Here is an 18154-nt window from a genome sequence, read left to right as displayed (position 1 = left end):
TAGGCGAGCGTGCATGGGACATCGACCCGGGTGATTTATACCTGTAAAAAGTTACAAACAATCCCTTTAAGTAATTAATTAGATAATTAGAAGATTGTATGCTTTCTTAGATGTCTTTCCTAGCAGATTCCCCATTGTAATATTTCCATCATCTACTCCTGATAACAATTCCCTTCTTTCTTCGTCATATTTGTTGCACTCTCCGGTGGTCCAAAAAAGTGATTACAGCTCCTCCTGTGTCACCGAAAGGTTATTTATGCCTCAAAATGACTTGATTTAAATCACGAGAGTTGTATTTGACAGATTATAGCCCACCCAGTCCTTTTTACCTGTTAAAATACCTTTAAAGGGGCAATGCAACCCATAAAATATAGTTTTCCATGTACCAAAAAGTGATTACAGCTCCTATGGTATCACTGAAAGGTGATGCCTTTATAAATAAAACAAAGACATTTACAAAGGATTAGCACATGCTTTAATATATAATTTGGCTCCTTTAACTGTTTTTGTGAGGTTTTTTTTTTTACAGCTAGCTTAGCTAACTAATTTACGACTGATTTACATATTACTAAAGTTTTTACTAGCTATGATGATCCTTATGTGTTAATTTTGCAACCTGATGTAGCCAGTAAATCACTAGTTTGAAACTAGCTAGTTGTTACTATTAGGACACAACAGAAGTTTTATAAAATCACTGGTGAATTCAAGACAATATCAAATGTGTCAGATGTTTGAAACACACGTAGTACAACACACAGTGTAAAGACGACCAGTGTACAGACACAATACTCCAGCACAGGTGAGGTTCTTCTCAGGTATTTATTTCTCTTGATTCAACTAACATCTTTCTCTGAGACAGAATTGCTGTGGCAAATAAACAACCTTAAGAGTCACATGCATAAAATGTGAATCACATGAGGCTGGGGGGATGACAGTGGAGATGAGGAAAAGAGAGGACTTGTGTGTATTGTGCCTTAGAGAAGCCCCTCAGAGGGTAATGCTCATTAACTGACATTAAATACTGAATAACCTGCACTGCTAAAGTTGATGTATACTGTAGGTAGGTCGGTTCTAGTAGACTAATTCTTTGTGAGTATTAGATATTGCTTGATACATCATCTGTCAAAGTCAGAAACATTTCAAACCAGATATCGGACAACACTGTAACATCATTTTTAAGTTGAAGCCCTTTTGATTTGCTCTGCCGCTTCAGGACACCACAGAATCTATTTAACCAATCCGACCACATGCTGACCTGTAAAATGACGTTTGTTTGCCTGCATCTTCACAACAGCAACGTTTACAAGAGCGGGAATTTAGTTTCACTTGAAAAGTAAATTATATACAACATACTCAATTTCAAGAAAACCTGTAGTGTTCATATTAAGACTTTTACACGCTGGTGTTTTGTCAATTCGGAATTTGTTTCAGCGCTAAAAACATTTCAGGAGGATTCAGATCAAAAGACGATGACCTCATAAGTAGAATATATGGTGCCTTCAAATGGGGATCGTGTTTACTGTGTTCACAAGAAGAGTCCTTATGAACGTCCCCCTCATGTGGTTTTCACAACCTCGTTAGTGGAAAGTTTCTGAAAGTGCAGAGTTCACGTGTTGTGATGTGTTTGTTGACGTCAGAAATGGCGGAGGCCATGGAAGTTAATTTTTCAGTGCATTATAAGTTAATATATTATGACTTTAGTTTTATATTGTTTTTCTTCGTAATTTTATAATATGTCTGAGGAAAATGTTTATATTCCCAACGGCCTCATCTTTTTCCTCTGTCATTATGCCTTTGCATTTACTGCATTATGTTACTCGCTTGCTATAGCTTGCTAAATTGTAAGCCTCTGGGGCTTCTAGACGCCGACAGTAACGTTAATATTGCCGTTGCTTAGCAGCAGTGTTCTCACGACTTTGAACGCCAAGCATATCGTGTACACGTCTTCCCATGTTGTAAACACGAGCTCAGGAGTTTCATTTGAAGGCACCATTAGATCAACAGCAATGCTATAAAGAAGATGGTGTGTTTGTGTCTGCATGTTGGTAGCACTACCCCGTTATTGATCTGTATGATAATCCATGTGTGTACACTATACCGTATGTGGGCATGCTTTTTTTAGAGAGCAGTTTGGAAAATACAGATTTAAGGGCAAACACTGCTATGATTCAATTGCACATCCACACTTGAAATAAATACATAAATAAATACATTAAATTTGATTGTTAATAAATAATGGGAGGCAAGTTGAAGAGTAGAACAAACCCAAAGACAGTCTGTGATCTCCATGGCCGGTCCCTGTGCAGTGTAATATCATGCAGTCAATGAAAACAGCCAGTCTGATGAGAGATACAATACAGCCATTGTCTGAATGTGTATCTTATCATATTCCGAGTGAAATATGTAATAGCACGGTTTCCCCGGCTGATGAGCCCGAGAGGCTGTAACGTCTTTGTAAGTTTTCATACTGCAGCAGTGTATTTTGGGTTGTGTGTGATGAAGAGGGGGGGTGCACAGAGATAATCTGGCAACGGTACAAAGGCTCAGTGTTTAAATTATCTCCAGCTACTTCTGCCGGGCAATGTTAGATAAGAGCCACCACTGTGTGTATTGCACTAGACGGATGATTTATCAAGTAGGGGAGAGATTCTATTATGCAAGGTGTAGAATAACTTTGTTACAGTGTTCAGCGTCATAGCTGCTGTCGTTAGAGGTGCGGCGACTCCCTCCTGTGATCCAGTTAATGTACAACAGAACAGATGGATACTAATACTAAAATAAACCATGAGACATCAAATCCACAATACTGAAGGTGGCGCGTCAACGTCCAAATCATGAGCAAAAAATAAGATTGTTGTGCTTTTCTTTAGTCTGTCTCATTTCATACGTGGAAGCCAAAGTTTTTATAAAAAAACACAATATTCGGGGCCATGCATAAATTATTTTAATCTATCCTTCGTAACTTGCACCAGCTGTTCGAAGGTGAGCTGTATTAAAAGTCAGCAGATGCAGCCTGAGGATCTAAATTTATATTTTAGGGGGATTCTGTCTCCTTCACATCACAGTAAAGTGTATTTTCTAGAGAGGAGAGGGACTGACAAGCCTAGTAAAAATCAAATTCTCAGGCTTTGATGCCTTTTCATCCTGCACACAGCGGACCCTCGTTAACTGGTGGCTCGTGGACATAAGAGCGTGCATAGACAAAGGGAAATATTAGCTCTCTAAAATGACACATTTTTCCCCCGCAATGTCAGAAATGACACTTTATATGAAAGCTTACATGGCAATTAGGTCAGCATTCGTGAGTCTACCGTGTAGCTGATTTGAAGGTCTTGTCTATGCATTATGAATGTGTCACAAACTGGAGTTTCTATTACCAAATGAAAATGTGCTATTACTCTTTCCATGTGTTGAACTTACAGTGAACCTGTGCCTTGTTGTGTGTCGTCGTGAGGGATTCACCAAGGGGGGGGAAAGAGAAGAGACTTTGTTTTGTTTTTTTTACATATAAATACAATAATTACAATGCTTTTGTCAAAATTTGTCATCAATCCTCTGATTGTTCTCATGTTGAATCATTATTTACACAAAAGGACACAAAGGAACATCATTTGTGTATTTTTTAAGTGCTAAGACGTGTCAGGATTTTTGATGTACGTTTCAGCTCCCAAGCACAACAAGGGGTTCATCTCAAACAGCAGTCTCTCTTCCAAGTGTACGGGGGTGGTTTCAATGCATGATTTATAATGACACCGTAAAATGAGCAATGATAACCCAGGAGTAAATGCAGGTAAGAGTCAGTAGTATTGAACTAGCAAGTCAAGTGCTTGTGAAACACCCGGACCGATTAAATAAAATTAAAGCAAACATTTTATCAAAAGAACATTCCTTCACTTGCTATGTTTGTGTTTGCTCAAAGGAAAATCCACACAAGACATAATTGTCCTTGGAGTCGTGTTTTTATCCGGGCTGATGATGTAGGCCGTGTCCTTAAATCCCTCTTGAACCATGTGCAGATCCAGACAATGTGTTTTATTTCCTTTAGTTTTTTTGAGGTGAAGGATATTCTTTAACCTGCTCGTTTGGTTTGACTCCGCTGGCTGTCATATTGTGCTGTCTCTTTTGTTAGGTTGTCCTCAGCGGGCCGTTGTACCGTGAAGGTGCAGGTCACGTCTATCCACGCCGACCCTGTGAGGCGTCCTTTATGTCGTCTCCTCTGCTCTTCAGTCGAAGACCTGACAAATAACTGCTGCCTCTTACTAATCTGTGCTTTAATATGGTACATTTGTACTGTTTTACTCCATATTTTAAAAATGTCAGATTCAGTCAAGAGGATTAAATCCCCCTTCAAAGGCCCCCATTTCCTTTTTATTCTGATGATTAAGACATGAGCGCTGGTTGCACTTATCAAGAGACTCAGCCGTTTCCTTCCTCTGCAGGTCCAAGGCCGACCACCTGCAATAGAAAGGATTAAGATATGCTGAGAAAGAGCGCTAAGCTTTAATTAAGTTAATTTAACCTGTTTATTTCATAGGTGACATTTTAATGCTAGACAACAGCTGCGGTAATTGTGCCCTAACAGAAAGCACATTAATGAAATTAATGTACAATTTAATATGAAATATGAAAAACACCTGCTCTTTTTGTAGTCTAAGAAGGTGAGACCCGTGAAAATGATCATTACGTTTCCCCTTCTGGAGGAAATATTGATGGAGAAAAGAGGGTTCAGGTCTGCAATAGAATGTATTTCAAAAATGTATAACTAAGGCTGTTAAAGTTAACACGATAATAACGCGATAACGCAAATTCGTTTTAACGCCACTTATTTCTTTAACACATTAAGGCAGCATATGGTTTTTAGGTTGTAGCAGGCTCAGTTTTAAAGCTAGTGTGAAGCTGACATCATATGAAACTAGAAAACATAAGGAATCCATTGGTACAAATCGTGTAATTTTACCTTGTCAGGAAGAAGGCTAAATAACGCTCCAAACTTACGCTAAATTTTGGCGATTTTCAAAGGGATCCCTTGACCTCTGACCTCAAGATATGTGAATGAAAATGGGTTATAGTCTCCCCTTTACAGACATGCTCACTTTATGATAATCACATGCAGTTTGGGGCAAGTCATAGTCAAGTCAGCACACTGACACACTGACAGCTGTTGTTGCCTGTTGGGCTTCAGTTTGCCATGTTATGATTTGAGCATATTTTTTATGCTAAATGCAGTACCTGTGAGGGTTTCTGGACAATATTTGTCATTGTCTTGTGTTGTTAATTGATTTCCAATAATAAATATATACATATATTTGCATAAAGCAAGCATACTTGCCCACTCCCATGTTGATAAGAATATTAAATACTTGAGAAATCTCCCTTTAAGGTACATTTTGAACAGATAAAAAAATGTGCAATTAATTTGCTATGTGAAAAATCAACTATGGACCATCATGCGATTAATCACAATTAAATATTTGAATCGATTGGCAGCCCTATGTATAACACATTATTATTTACCGTGGTTTGAGGAGAAACGTTCAAATCTCCACATTGGGGTCTGTGAATCCTTTTTTCCCCTCGTTTACAAGGACAGGTTTCTCCGTTCTCGTGTGCCAAACGAGTATCTGGTGAGAAAACCAAACACAAACAACAGCAACATTAGTAACATGCTGTTCCCTTAATGTCCTCATTGGGTCTGCTGCTCTCCCTCTACGCTCCCACTCTGCCACATGTTCTTCAAAACAGTCAATTCTGGTTGTAGCTGTGACAGTGCATACACCACCACAGGGCCTGTGTGTGTGCAAAGAGCTACTTGAGCGTGAACCCTGCATTAGGAGGGAGTGAAGAGGGACCAGATATGAAACAGCCCTCTCAGCTTGGCCTGTGTAAAGTCCTCTCCCGCCCATAGGATAATGGCTACCTGCAGATGACAGCCAACTGAAGACGTTTCGACACAGTATATATATAAATATATATATATATGAGCTTTTGCCTTTACAGTTCTTTGCACCGTTCTTCTGGGGATGCTATTGTGCCATCGAGCCTTCAGATTGGATTCATTTGGCCCCAGAGACTGGACAAACATCCAGGAAAAGGATGGCAAGGGGAACAGGGGAGGAGAAAAAAAAGTGTCAAGCTCATTTTCCCCGCTCTTCTCTGTGCTGGAACCCTCCATCCTTTCATCTCGCCGTGGCAGCGGCCATGAATTATTCATAGGGTGTGTTTGAGATGTGCCAGGAGCCCACTCCCACTTTGCTCAGGTGTAGGGGGAGGTTAATAGTCACGCTTGCATCGGAAGTGGTAGATTATAAGGAAGAGAGATGCCCGTGCACGGTTCTCCATTTCTTTCTTCCTCCTTCCCTCCCGCCCTTCTGTCCGTCCCTGTGCTCATCTGTAATCAGTGTGACGGCCCTGCCTCCCCTTTCCTTCCCAACTCCCAATTCCGCTCTCTCAGCCGTTCCCTGAATCCCCTCTTTTCATTTACCCCTCTGAATGGCAGGGGGAGAGCAGAAGAAAAAGCTGGCTGAAAGTATCTCTCCCTCCCTTCCTCTCCCTTCTCTCTCTCTTTGTGTGTGTGTAGGGGTGATTGCCTTGTGGATGCTGGCTAGCTAAAGCCCTCTGGCTGACTCCACTTTGCCCAGAGAGAGGCTTAGTGATGTGACCCATGCAGACCAAGGGTCGGAAGCAGGGATGTTGGAGTGGACATGGAGGCTACCCTCAAGCCTGTTACTGAAATGTGTGTGTTCGTGGTGCAAGAGTGATTGTAGTCAGTGTGAGAAATATAATCAATGATATCCAACTTTTCAGCAACAACTTTACATTAATTCACTTTCTGACCATCAGAACATCATTGTGTTTTCATGGATTTTTTGGAAAGAAATACATGGATTTCTTGCCTTGTATACAGAGCTTGAAGTGAGAAAAAAAGTACCAGTACTCTCTTATTCACATGTTGGCGTGTGTGCAATTTCTTGTGACTTATTCCTATTTATTCATTATTTCTTTAAGCATGTTATACTGTGTCAGTCATAATCAGCTGTGGTTTTATTGCTATTATTATGCAACTATAACTAGTAGGCCTTTAATACTCCAATAATATTCCAACTGGAACATTACAGGGTTAAGGTGGTGTGTTTGTATATTTACCCATAGTGTTAATAGTTAAGGTGCTTTCCTGTGTTACTTTTAGCCTATAGTAGGGAATCATTCAGGTTTTAGGAGCAATGTCCCAGTCAAACTTTTAAATAATGTTTCATTAGTTATATTTGTTCACAAAGAAAAGTTATGATGAACAGTTCAGTAATTGTTTTACAAAAAGGACGTGAACATTGTATTGATGAATTACAGCACTCTCGTTCTCACCTCCCTCCCCCTGTATGAGCGTTGGCTCATCCAGATGCTCTCCACATAGTTTTTATGTTCATACGGCTTATGAGGCGCGGTGCAAATACACTGGCGCTACTCCGTTTTGAATCGCCATTATGAATCTCCCAGAGAACCTGATATGGAGAGGGCAGAGAAGAGTACCGGCAGCTTGTCAGAAGTGCTGGTGTTGCACAAGAAAAAGTCACGGTCTGCCAAGGAGTAAGATGAAGAAGTACTGCGTACCGGTGAGTACCGGCCCACGAGTCTCTCCTTAACGGACATGACCACTTTATGATAATCACATGCAGTTAGGGGCAAGTCATAGTCAAGTCAGCACACTGACATACTGACAGCTGTTGTTGCCTGTTGGGCTGCAGTTTGTCAAGTTATGATTTGAGCATATTTTTTAAGCTAAATGCAGTACCTGTGAGGGTTTCTGGACAATATTTGTCATTATTTTGTGTTGTTAATTGATTTTCTAATAATAAATATATACATACATGTGCATAAAGCAAGCATATTTGTCCACTCCCATGTTGATAAGTGTATTAGATACTTGACAAATCTCCCTTTAAGGTACATTTTGAACGGATAAAAAAATATGTGATTAATCGTGATTAAATATTTGAATTGACTGACAGCCCTAATTCGTACTTTAATTTAAGTAGAGGATCTGAATACTTCTTCCACCACTGTCTACAGCAGGTTTGATTCGTTCAAACTCTTTTTAACATCTTCACAAACAGTTTAGCAAACTGCTCAAGTCAAAGTGCTTAACATCAGTAAACATGGAAAAAAGAGATTACCTTAGTGCAATTGGCTGCTTTAGGCTCCAGGTCGTTGAGTGTGACAAGTTCCCGAAGCAAACTACTCTCCTGGTAGCCCCCCTTCACCCCGCGAAGCTTAAAATACGCCTGCGGCTTGAAGAGGATGAGCCTCAGGTTGATGGCAAAGCCAGCCATGTCGATGGCGAAGGGCCGATGGGGGTCGAACACCGTCTTCCAGCCGTAGACCTTTCCAGCTGCGTTGACCTTGGGGGACTCGTACCGCAAGCCGCCCACAAAGGCCACCGGCCACACTGACACTTTCCGAGTGGATCTCATCTAGCGAGAGGAGAGTCAAGAAGAGAAATGGAGGAGGGAAGAGAGCGAATAAGTCATCTGAAAAAGCGTACATGACAGTGAGACACAGTATTTGAGCATCAGCTGACAGCGTTACAGCAGAGTGTGGACGGAGGGTTTTTAGAGCGGCTGCTATTATTCATTCTGAAAGACGGTGAATATTGACCGAGCCATTGTGCCATGTGCAGCTGACACAATGTTAGATGAAGGCAGATCACGCTCATTGTTCAACAGCTGCCCTACAATGACATAATTAGACACAACCATCTTTAAAAGGAGTACAGTGCCAAGAGGGTTTGAAGGAGCCAAGCCATTAGAGCAAGTGGCTCTAGTCGCTGGTTGGCTGAGGAGATTCTTTAATGTACAGTACCGCCACCCTCTTTTTCTTTTTGTCCTTTAATCTTCAAGCATCAAACGATCTTGCCGCCCTTTTTCTTTATCTGCCTCTCAGTTAGTTTTCGCCATTCTAGCCGGAGCGGCTGCAGTCATAAAAGGTAAGTTTTTACAATGAGGGAACCGCAGAGTCATTTAATCAAACTCAATGCAGCAGAAATAATTATGCTGGAGCCTCAATGGGCGAAGGTCCATTTAAATATAAAGGTGCAAGTACAATATCCATCTAGTATGTGTGTGTCTATATAGTATAAAATACTCTGATGAACACTTAAATCAGTCATACACTGTCCATGACCCTCTAACACCAAAATATCTGCTGCTGCTATTATAGATTATAATTTACAGTCTGTCTCTGTCAATATAAATCCTACTCACTGTACATACAGTATATAGACATCTTCACATGTGCATACTGTACATAATCATCCAGCCCATGTACTGTATATCCATTCAGTATTTATTTCTTTGCACTATTTGTATTGTTTACAACTTACAGAACACTTGACTTGTATATAGACGTTTTATTTTATTTCTCATTTTATTGTTGGTCATTGGAGCTCTTAATATATATTTATATAATATTTATATATACACCTGTTTTATCACCACTTGTGTACATAACAGTTCTTGCTATTCCGTGTCTTTATTTGTCCACCTTTGTTGTCCTTGTCCCTGGCGGTTATTTTTTCTGTGTAAGTACGTTTATGGAGATGCATAAAACCGGAGATAAATTCCTGTATTTATGTACTTAGCAAATAAAGCTGAATCATTAGTGCTTGCATGCATACAAGAGCATGTATATAGAAAATCTCTATATCTACATGCAAGCTTGTATTTTAAATACATGTTTGCATGTGAGCTGCTGTGTTAGATTAGTGTGTGTGATCGTTGATGGGCTGCTGATTGGTCAGTTCAGGGGATCAGAGAGCTGCAGAGTGTGAACAGCATGAAGTGGACTGGGGGCTTATGGGAATCTGTGGATTTGAGCTTTAGGGAAAAAAACAAAAACAACAGTGCCAGGCACCCAGATAAGATTTGGCCGGATGTTTGGTGTTAATGAGCTCTGGGTGTTAATGGTGGAGATCGAGTGCTTATATGCATGTGTCCATTTGAATGTGCTGCTATAATTCAATACACAGGATCATGTTTCTGTCTGATATATGTCCATGTAGGGCTGTGTATTGGTAAGATTTCTGGCCATACGATATATATCATGATACAAGGGTAAGCAAGGTGATATATTGCTATTTCTTTAATCTAATTTTAGGAAAACTGTCATAGTATAAAGAACACACCAACTTATGCATAAAATCTGAGTAAAACAAGTTTACTTTTTATGCAATCAGAACAGTGGGATCTGTATTTTCATTTATCACAGTCCCTGTAACATCCAACATCATAGCACTACTTTAAGAGGAAACAAACACTGAGAGGATGCATCTCTTTGCAAATGAAATAAAGTATTGACTTAGTTAATCTCTGCATGTAAACTATTATTTAAAAATTGATGCAGTGTTTTGGAGAATCGATACAGTATCACAAAACATATTATCGCGATATTTTTTTGATATATTCTTACTCCCCTAGTCCCATGTGTGCTTTGCCAGCAATGCTCATACTACTTCCTATTTCTACACCTGCAGGTTCACAAAAAACTGCTTAAGATGCTGAGGAGCTCCACTAAGTACACAACTAAATCCAGCCACCAACCCATTTTACCCAAACATACACCTGCCTGCATGCAACTTAAATCAAAAGGAAGCATAAATCAGGCTCTCTGCGGGCGATGTCAAGAGGCTCGTCACTTTCCCCATCTGAACATGTGGAAACGAACGTTCCGCCTGCTGCCTCTGGTGGGAATATCAACCAGAGTAAAACAGCACACATCCCTCTTCTTCTGCTGGCACCCAAAAACAAAATGAAAACGCAACAAAGTTCCTTCCTAGCCCCATTCTGGAGAATATTATGTGTTTGTACTGAGTTTTTTTGTTCACGGTTGCTAGAGTTTGTATTTGAATGCCTGTGTGTGCATTTAAGACTCTATTTCTTGCTCCACTTAAAGAGAGAGGCCTTCAGAGACAAAGTGGCCGTGTTTCAGAGAAGCAGTACAAAGAAAAGAAATCCCAAATTCTCACAGAGAAAAGAAAAGAAGGCAGACATCCAGGTATTAATCAGTCCTTAAGGGTGCAGAGAGGAAGAAACACAACAGAATAGTCGTCCATTGCTGCCATTTGAGGAGTCTTTGGATTTAAGTCTTTGTCCAAATAATAGAAAAGTGCTATAGTTATTTAGGTTTTATGATTCTGATTAAATTTCCATTTCATTATTCAAATTGTTTTTTACACCTCATATGTGGAATAAAGCCGATGGATGGAGCCAATTGTCTATCTAAATAAAGTGGTTTTGAACAGATAAAGTAGAGCAGGGTGTTATATCACTTAAAAAATGTTTTTATATCAATTAAAGGAACAGTGTGTAACATTTCGGGGGATCTATTAGCAGAAATGGAATATAATATTCATAACTATGTTTTCATTAGTGTATAATCACCTGAAACTAAGAATCGCTGTGTTTTCATTAACTTAGAATGAGCCGTTTATATCTACATAGGGAGCGGGTCCTCTTCACGGAGTAATTGTAATTTTTCTTACAATTAGAGTAAAAAGAGTCGTGTAATTGCTCAAAATGAAAGAATTAGCTCACTTTAGATTAACCAGGAGAAAATGATGAGTCTATCTCTAACACATGGAGCAGTGCACATCAATCTTTCAACCTTGTGTCCACACTGGAGAATTAAACGCCTATCTGTTTTCAAGCTGTTGAGACTCAATTTACTATGGTCGTCAGCAAACTTATGAATTTTAACTATAGTGTCAGCAAACTATTCTGTAGTTGCAGTCAACTCTGCTTTCTGCCTATCTGGCTGTCACCTTGTCTTTTTCTCGCATTTGTTTTCTTTTTCTGTCTCTCCCTCTCTGCCTCGCTCTCTTTGCCCCTCAGGGCCGTTACTCTGGCCCATAAATAGGCCCGTTGGAGGTGATGGAAGGCCTCTGAGGGAGACGAAGCACTTCGGCTGATTCCCAGAGAAAGGTAATGACAGGCCCCGTCAATACCCGGCGCTCCATTTACTACGGCCCCCGTCTGCACTACTAACAAGACTTGAGGCTTCAAGTCTAATACTCAGAGGACCTAGACCGTGTCCGCTCAGGTAATTCAACTGATGTTGAGATGGACGGCCTGATGTACTGATTACATGCCCAAACTTCTCTCCAATAGCTCCAGATCACTGACTATGCTTGTTAAGAGCTAAAAAAAAATGCTTCAAGTTACTGAGAATTCATAGTTCACCCCCCCCCACCTCCCCCTTATATAACACACCACAGATGCCTACAGTATATGGCTGGGAAGTGCCATATGATATATTGTATGTTTCACTTATTGAGCTAAAGTTATAGGGATGGATCCACAAGAAAGCTTGCAATTTAAAAAGTAAGCATTTACAATTGTGCATGTATTTTTTTCCCAAAACGACTCCACATGGAATACATGTACAGTAGAGAATATAGGTAACACTTCATTTTACAGGTCCGCAACTTTCATGGTAATTATGTGATAATTTGTATTTATATATTTATATATATATATATATATATATAGATATAGATATAGATACTTTATTATATTTATATTTATAATAAAGTAATTTTCAATACATTTTGAGGTAAATATTAGGGTAACTTGTCAGTAATTCCAAAGAAATTTCAAATAGGTTACTTGCTAATTATCACGTAATTACCATGAAATTTGCGGACCTGTAAAATGAAGTGTTACCTAAATATTTATGCCTTGCACTAAAAATTCAAACACACAATATAATATTTAATCCGCCCCAACCTTTCCTAGAGCCCATTTCAAAGTGCAGTCAGTTGTATTTTACTGGATCTTTGCACAAAATTACCATGTACATACCTGAACATTTTGCTGAGGGTTCACTGATTTTTGGCTTTTTCCTGATAAATTCCAGTCACTCCTTTGTTAGCCGAATGGCTGCTGAGCTTTCAAGCTTTCTAAACAGAATAACCGGCTAGCCTCTGTGTTTTTGCTGGGAATGGTTCAATCTCCCAGAGCCCATGAATTACCCACCCTGTGTTCTGCACAAGGTTTGTTTTTCTGAAACTCAAGTGGATATCAGCGGTGCAGCATTTGAAAGGTGGATGGAGCTTGAGAGTTTTCAAACAGGAAATGGTTATGCTTAGGTATAGGCTTTAGAATCTAAAGTTTAGATGATCAGGTTTAAAGTTGGACATACTTTAGAAGTTAAGTTAAGGTTAGAGGAGATTGGGTTATGGTGAGGATTTCCATTTGTAATTGTAGTTACACTTTGATATATAAGAACTAGGGCTATCAAAGTTAACGTGATAACGTGTTAACGCAAATACATTTTAACACCACAGTTTTAAAGCTAGAGTGAAGATACTAGCACCATATGAAACTAGAATCTAAGGAATCCATTGGTACCAACCATGTCATACTAGCTTGTTACGAAGGAGGTTAAATAATGCTCCAAACTTGCGCTAAATTTTGGTGAGGAAAAACTGTCATGGCCATTTTCATAAGGGTTCTTTGACCTCTGACCTCAAGATATGTGAATGAAAATGGATTCTATGGGTACCAACGAGTCTCTCCTTTACAGACATGCCCACTTTATGATAATCACATGCCGTTTGGGGCAAGTCATAGTCAAGTCAGCACACTGACACACTGACAGCTGTTGTTGCCTGTTGGGCTTCAGGTTGCCATGTTATGATTTGAGCATATTTTTTATGCTAAATACAGTACCTGTGAGGGTTGCAAACATATTTCTCCACTCTCATGTTGATAAGAGTTTTAAATACTTGACAAATCTCCCTTTAAGGTACACTTTGAACAGATAAAAAAATTTCTGATTAAGTTGCGATTAATCACGATTAACTATGGACAATCATGCAATTAATCGCGATTAAATATTTGATTCGACTGACAGCCCTAATAAGAACACAACCAAGAAAAAGGTAATTTAGCTATTTGTACATGGTAGTGGTTTGTTGTTGATGTAACATTGCAAACATCCACTCATCACTGCACTGTATTCAGAAACATTTTAGGATGGCCTTTTTATAGGCATTTTATGTGAGTTTGTAAAAAAGAAATGCGTGAAATGAACATGAGTGTATATCAGCTCTGACCTCCTCGAACAGCTCCAGGCTGTATGTGTTGTCGTCGTCTGCAAAGTAGACGATTCCAGCTTGGCTGCTGTTGGCGTTGAAGGTCTCCCTCAGCCACCGCAGTGCGAGGTTCCTCTGCATTGTCCCCCTGGGGATTCTGGGGTCCCGAGTGTCACCCCGCAGCTTATAGTTCCTGGGCGTCTCTACATTGAGGTGGGTGTAGTTAAGTCCCATTTCTCGGAGGAGTCGCGTGACAAGAGGCGTTCTCCTTTGAGAGTCCTCCACCAGGATCCAGTGCAGGTTGGGAACATGGAGGAAGGTGTTTCCCAGCCGTGTCAGCTCTGCCTTCTGCACCGGTCGACTATATGTGGGGGTGATGATATGGATGGTAGGCAGCACATCGGACCAGGGTGGAGGCCGCGTATACACATACTCTGTCCTCACCACCTCCACAATGTCCTTATCTGAGGCACAGTATTCCTTGGAGTCTTGTGCCTGGCCACCAGCCTCCCTCTTGCCCTCGACACCATCATCTGCAGATTTGGGGATAAGAAGACATGTAAGGCATTAGCGCAACCTTGGGCTGCCCTTTGTATATTTGCCTCAGGTGACTTAAACCCAATGGGGGGTAAAGTGTACCTGAGAGCCGGTGGTGGCGGACTGCAAGCCTCTCTGGAATGATAAAGATCTCTTTTACTAGATGGTGACAAGCTGCAAAAAGTGAAAGCAGGCACCGTGAGAGGATAACACAGCTGATGGACAGAGAGACAGGGCAAGGAAAGGGAAGGGGAGAGATGAGCCTTGCTATTCCCCCGGCATTGCCTTTGGGCTTTTCTTTCAAATGAAAGAAAAATGTGGGTATGTGGATCCAGAAGACATGCCCTCTTTTTATGTTCAGAGCTTAGACTGTATATAAAGATGGACGACATGGCAGCTCCCCAAAAGTGAAGCCAAAACATCTTGATCGCCCCCTGGTGGCTGTCTGCAGTATAGGTCATAAATCCCGCCCCCTTGATGTTAGCCGATGGGACATGGGCCAAACTAAAAAGTCAAAGTAAACGTCAAAGTAAACTTCAAAGATGGTTTCCATCATTTTAGGTAGTTCTTATCACGCTGATGTATGTTCAAGTGTTAATTTTGCTGATTTGGTTTTAATTATTATTATTATTATTTGACACTATAAAAAGGGGGTGAGGCGTCATGATTGACAGCTGTGATTGACAGCTGCTCTGAGTGAAGTAGTCACAGCCGGAGTCTCGTGAATTGTACGAGAAAGGAAATGTAACTTTAACTTTCAATAACCGTCACAAGTCTGTGTAATGGAACGTGTCAAATTGATCATAAATGTAGATTTAGAGATATCATGGTCAGTTGTTGTGTCTTTCTAGGCAAACAGCTACCGTGGTGCTAACGTAGCAGCTAGGTGGCTCACGCTAATAAGTTGCGGCCGTGCTCGGCTCGTTTGGGTGGGACCATGATACCGCGGCTCCAGCCCTTTGATCACGGTCGTGTCTAGAAGGTAACCTGCGAGTTGGGGAAACTCTCGCAAGATGGTTAAGGTTAGGCATTGATCTCAAATAGTTAAGGTTAGGATAGGTCGTCAGGCAGCGAGTCTTACACAAGTTTTTGCAGATTTCAGATCAGATTCCGGCTCCTAATGACATCAGGATCTCAAGATGGTAGCTCCCGTATCCGGGATATTTTGGCTTCACTTTTGTACTGTGGGATGATGTGGAGACGCGTCGTTCATCTATATATACAGTTTATGGTTCAGACTCCCTCAGCCTCTGACTGCCCCTCCATTTCCCTAACTTACAACCACTATGTTCCTGCAATAAACATGGAGAAATTTAGCTGAAATCAGTCCTACTGTTCACATTTAAATTTATCATTAATATAGATAGCCCCAGAAATCCCTAAACATAACTACAATTGCTATGATTAACTGTGGTGGTTGTTAGCATGGACTGAACAATCAAAAACAGGTTAAGACTTCACTACCAAGATATGTTGGCTCATAAATGACTCTTTAGAAAAGGATGTGATTATGTGATTATTCTGCTCTACTCAATGCTTTAGTGGCTATTGCACTTTTATGCATACTGGTTATCTGGAGTCTGAAAATTCAGGTAACAACAAACACAAATGAACAGTAGAAAATTGCTAATGTTTAAGTATTTCAGCTGAGATTGGTGAACTATTTTTGGTGTCCATGTTGGGCATCTAACAGTCACTACATAGAATTAATAATCAAAGCTCCCAACAGCTGCAGCACTACAGCAGTGGATGTTGTGTCACTAACACACTGCTTAACGTAAATATTATTTTGAATATAAGTGAGAAAAATGTGACCACTCAAGACTTGCCTGTAAACGGTGTTGAATCAGTGCACTGACACACTGACTCCAGAGGTAAAGGCTGTGATACTTTGGCTCCAATAGTTTGGTCATGATGGATAGAATAAGATTATAGAATCACAAAGGTTGTTAATTTCTTTTCATTGTGCCACAGCTAATGGCAACTGTTGTGCCCGAGCTCCAGTCGCACCTCCAACATAAGGAGGATTTTTTCTGCAGCACATAGATTAACACAATCTGCTGATGGCCAGATGTTCAACAAAGGCTGCCAGCCAGCGCGCTGCCAAAAAACCTCTAGCTTCTCTTTTAAGAGCACACAAAAAGCGGCCTGTGGGCAGAGCTGGGTCAGATAGCACTGGCAAACAAAACAAAAACAAAAAGTATTGTGTTGTAATTGTCGACACCTTTTTCAAAAAATATGTACGAATTTGGTGAGGAAAAAATATTCATTAGTACAACCTTTTTGGCATTTTCAACTATTTTAGGTGTGTAGATAAACTGCAAAAGCAAATTAATTCGTATAATTTCAAGCTTCTGTTGACTCCAGACTGCCTCAGGGCATTCAATTGTTTTGTTTGTTAACCCCTGTATGCACATTCATGACATTATAAGAAGAGGGCAAAGAGCTCCATTGATTTGCTGTGTCTCTAATTTGGATTTGTTTACTCTGTAGCATGCTTGACATTTTACACTGTTGGTTTGTCGTCTCTGGGGGATGATTGGGAGGCTCGTGAGTAGGTGTCTTAATGACTCACACTGGTGTGCAAACGTGATAATACACGTGGATGCGAGATACTCCGTGAAGTTAATTGAGCAGACATTTATATTTTTTGAAATTGCTGATTAAAAAAACTCTGAAATTAATTTCCACTGAATTTGAATGAGTGAAATTGGGGGAAAGTTTAAGCCTAAATGGATAAAATGAAGTTTTATAACTAGTTTCAGGAACAAAGACCATGCCTCAAACACATGAAAACATCAGAGCTTGCAAGAGATGGCTTAACTCCCCCGGTTCCCTCCCTCCTGCCTCTTGATAAGACCTGTCCAACGTCGCTTTCCTCCATCCGTCTGTCCACAACCATGATTTCTCCCCTCGTTCCTTCATCCCTCTTCCCCTTACCACTCCATCCCTCTACCAACAACCCTTACCCTTCATCCCCTCATCCCTTGACCCTCATTACTTCATCCCCTCATCCCTTACATCTCTTCCTGAGGTTTCTTCCATTTTTCCTTTTTTCCCCTGTTAAAAGGTTTTTAGTTTTAGTTTTTCCTTATCCGATGAGAAGGTCGCACTGTAAAGGACAGAGGGTGTCCCCTGAGGCAAATTTGTGATTTGTGATTTTGGGCTGTACAAAATAAAATTGACTCGACTTGACTTGATCCTTCCAACATTATCATGGCTCCCCTCCATCGTCTATATATAATAAACCATTCTAAACCCAAATCGTTATTGGCATGGTCTTTGTTAGTGAAAAGAATGATGGACATGCTGCTGAACACTGCATGCTTTGTCTAGTTGAGCGCCACACCAAGAGGAAAATATGGATTGATGGGCCAAAGTATGTGAGTTGATAGGCTGCGAATGCTGTGAAAGGACAAAATACTGTAGTGGGAAAGTTATTGTCAACATAAGAAAAGTGACTGCAGATTAGACACAGCTGAACACTTAACTCTATTCAACTGACAGACTGAATATACTGTATGTATGAGAGCG

General features: G+C 40.4%; 1 protein-coding gene across 1 annotated transcript in view; it reads right to left on the bottom strand.

The window, feature by feature from the left end:
• Nucleotides 1–3082: 3082 nt before the first annotated feature.
• b3gat1a (beta-1,3-glucuronyltransferase 1 (glucuronosyltransferase P) a) overlaps nucleotides 3083–18154 on the bottom strand; it is a 167314-nt gene continuing 152242 nt past the window's right edge. Inside the window, exons 7-11 of the mRNA XM_074641494.1 lie at nucleotides 14723–14794; nucleotides 14105–14616; nucleotides 8169–8465; nucleotides 5515–5621; nucleotides 3083–4455 (exon numbers count right to left, since the gene is read on the bottom strand). Coding sequence (XP_074497595.1) covers nucleotides 5535–5621; nucleotides 8169–8465; nucleotides 14105–14616; nucleotides 14723–14794 — 968 coding nt within the window. The 3' untranslated portion in view covers nucleotides 3083–4455; nucleotides 5515–5534. The remainder of the gene's footprint in view (nucleotides 4456–5514; nucleotides 5622–8168; nucleotides 8466–14104; nucleotides 14617–14722; nucleotides 14795–18154) is intronic.

This window comes from Sebastes fasciatus, chromosome 7 (assembly GCF_043250625.1).
Source record: "Sebastes fasciatus isolate fSebFas1 chromosome 7, fSebFas1.pri, whole genome shotgun sequence".
Taxonomy (NCBI): domain Eukaryota; kingdom Metazoa; phylum Chordata; class Actinopteri; order Perciformes; family Sebastidae; genus Sebastes; species Sebastes fasciatus.
Note: the sequence above shows the minus strand (reverse complement) of the source record. Positions and strands in the feature narration are given on the sequence as shown.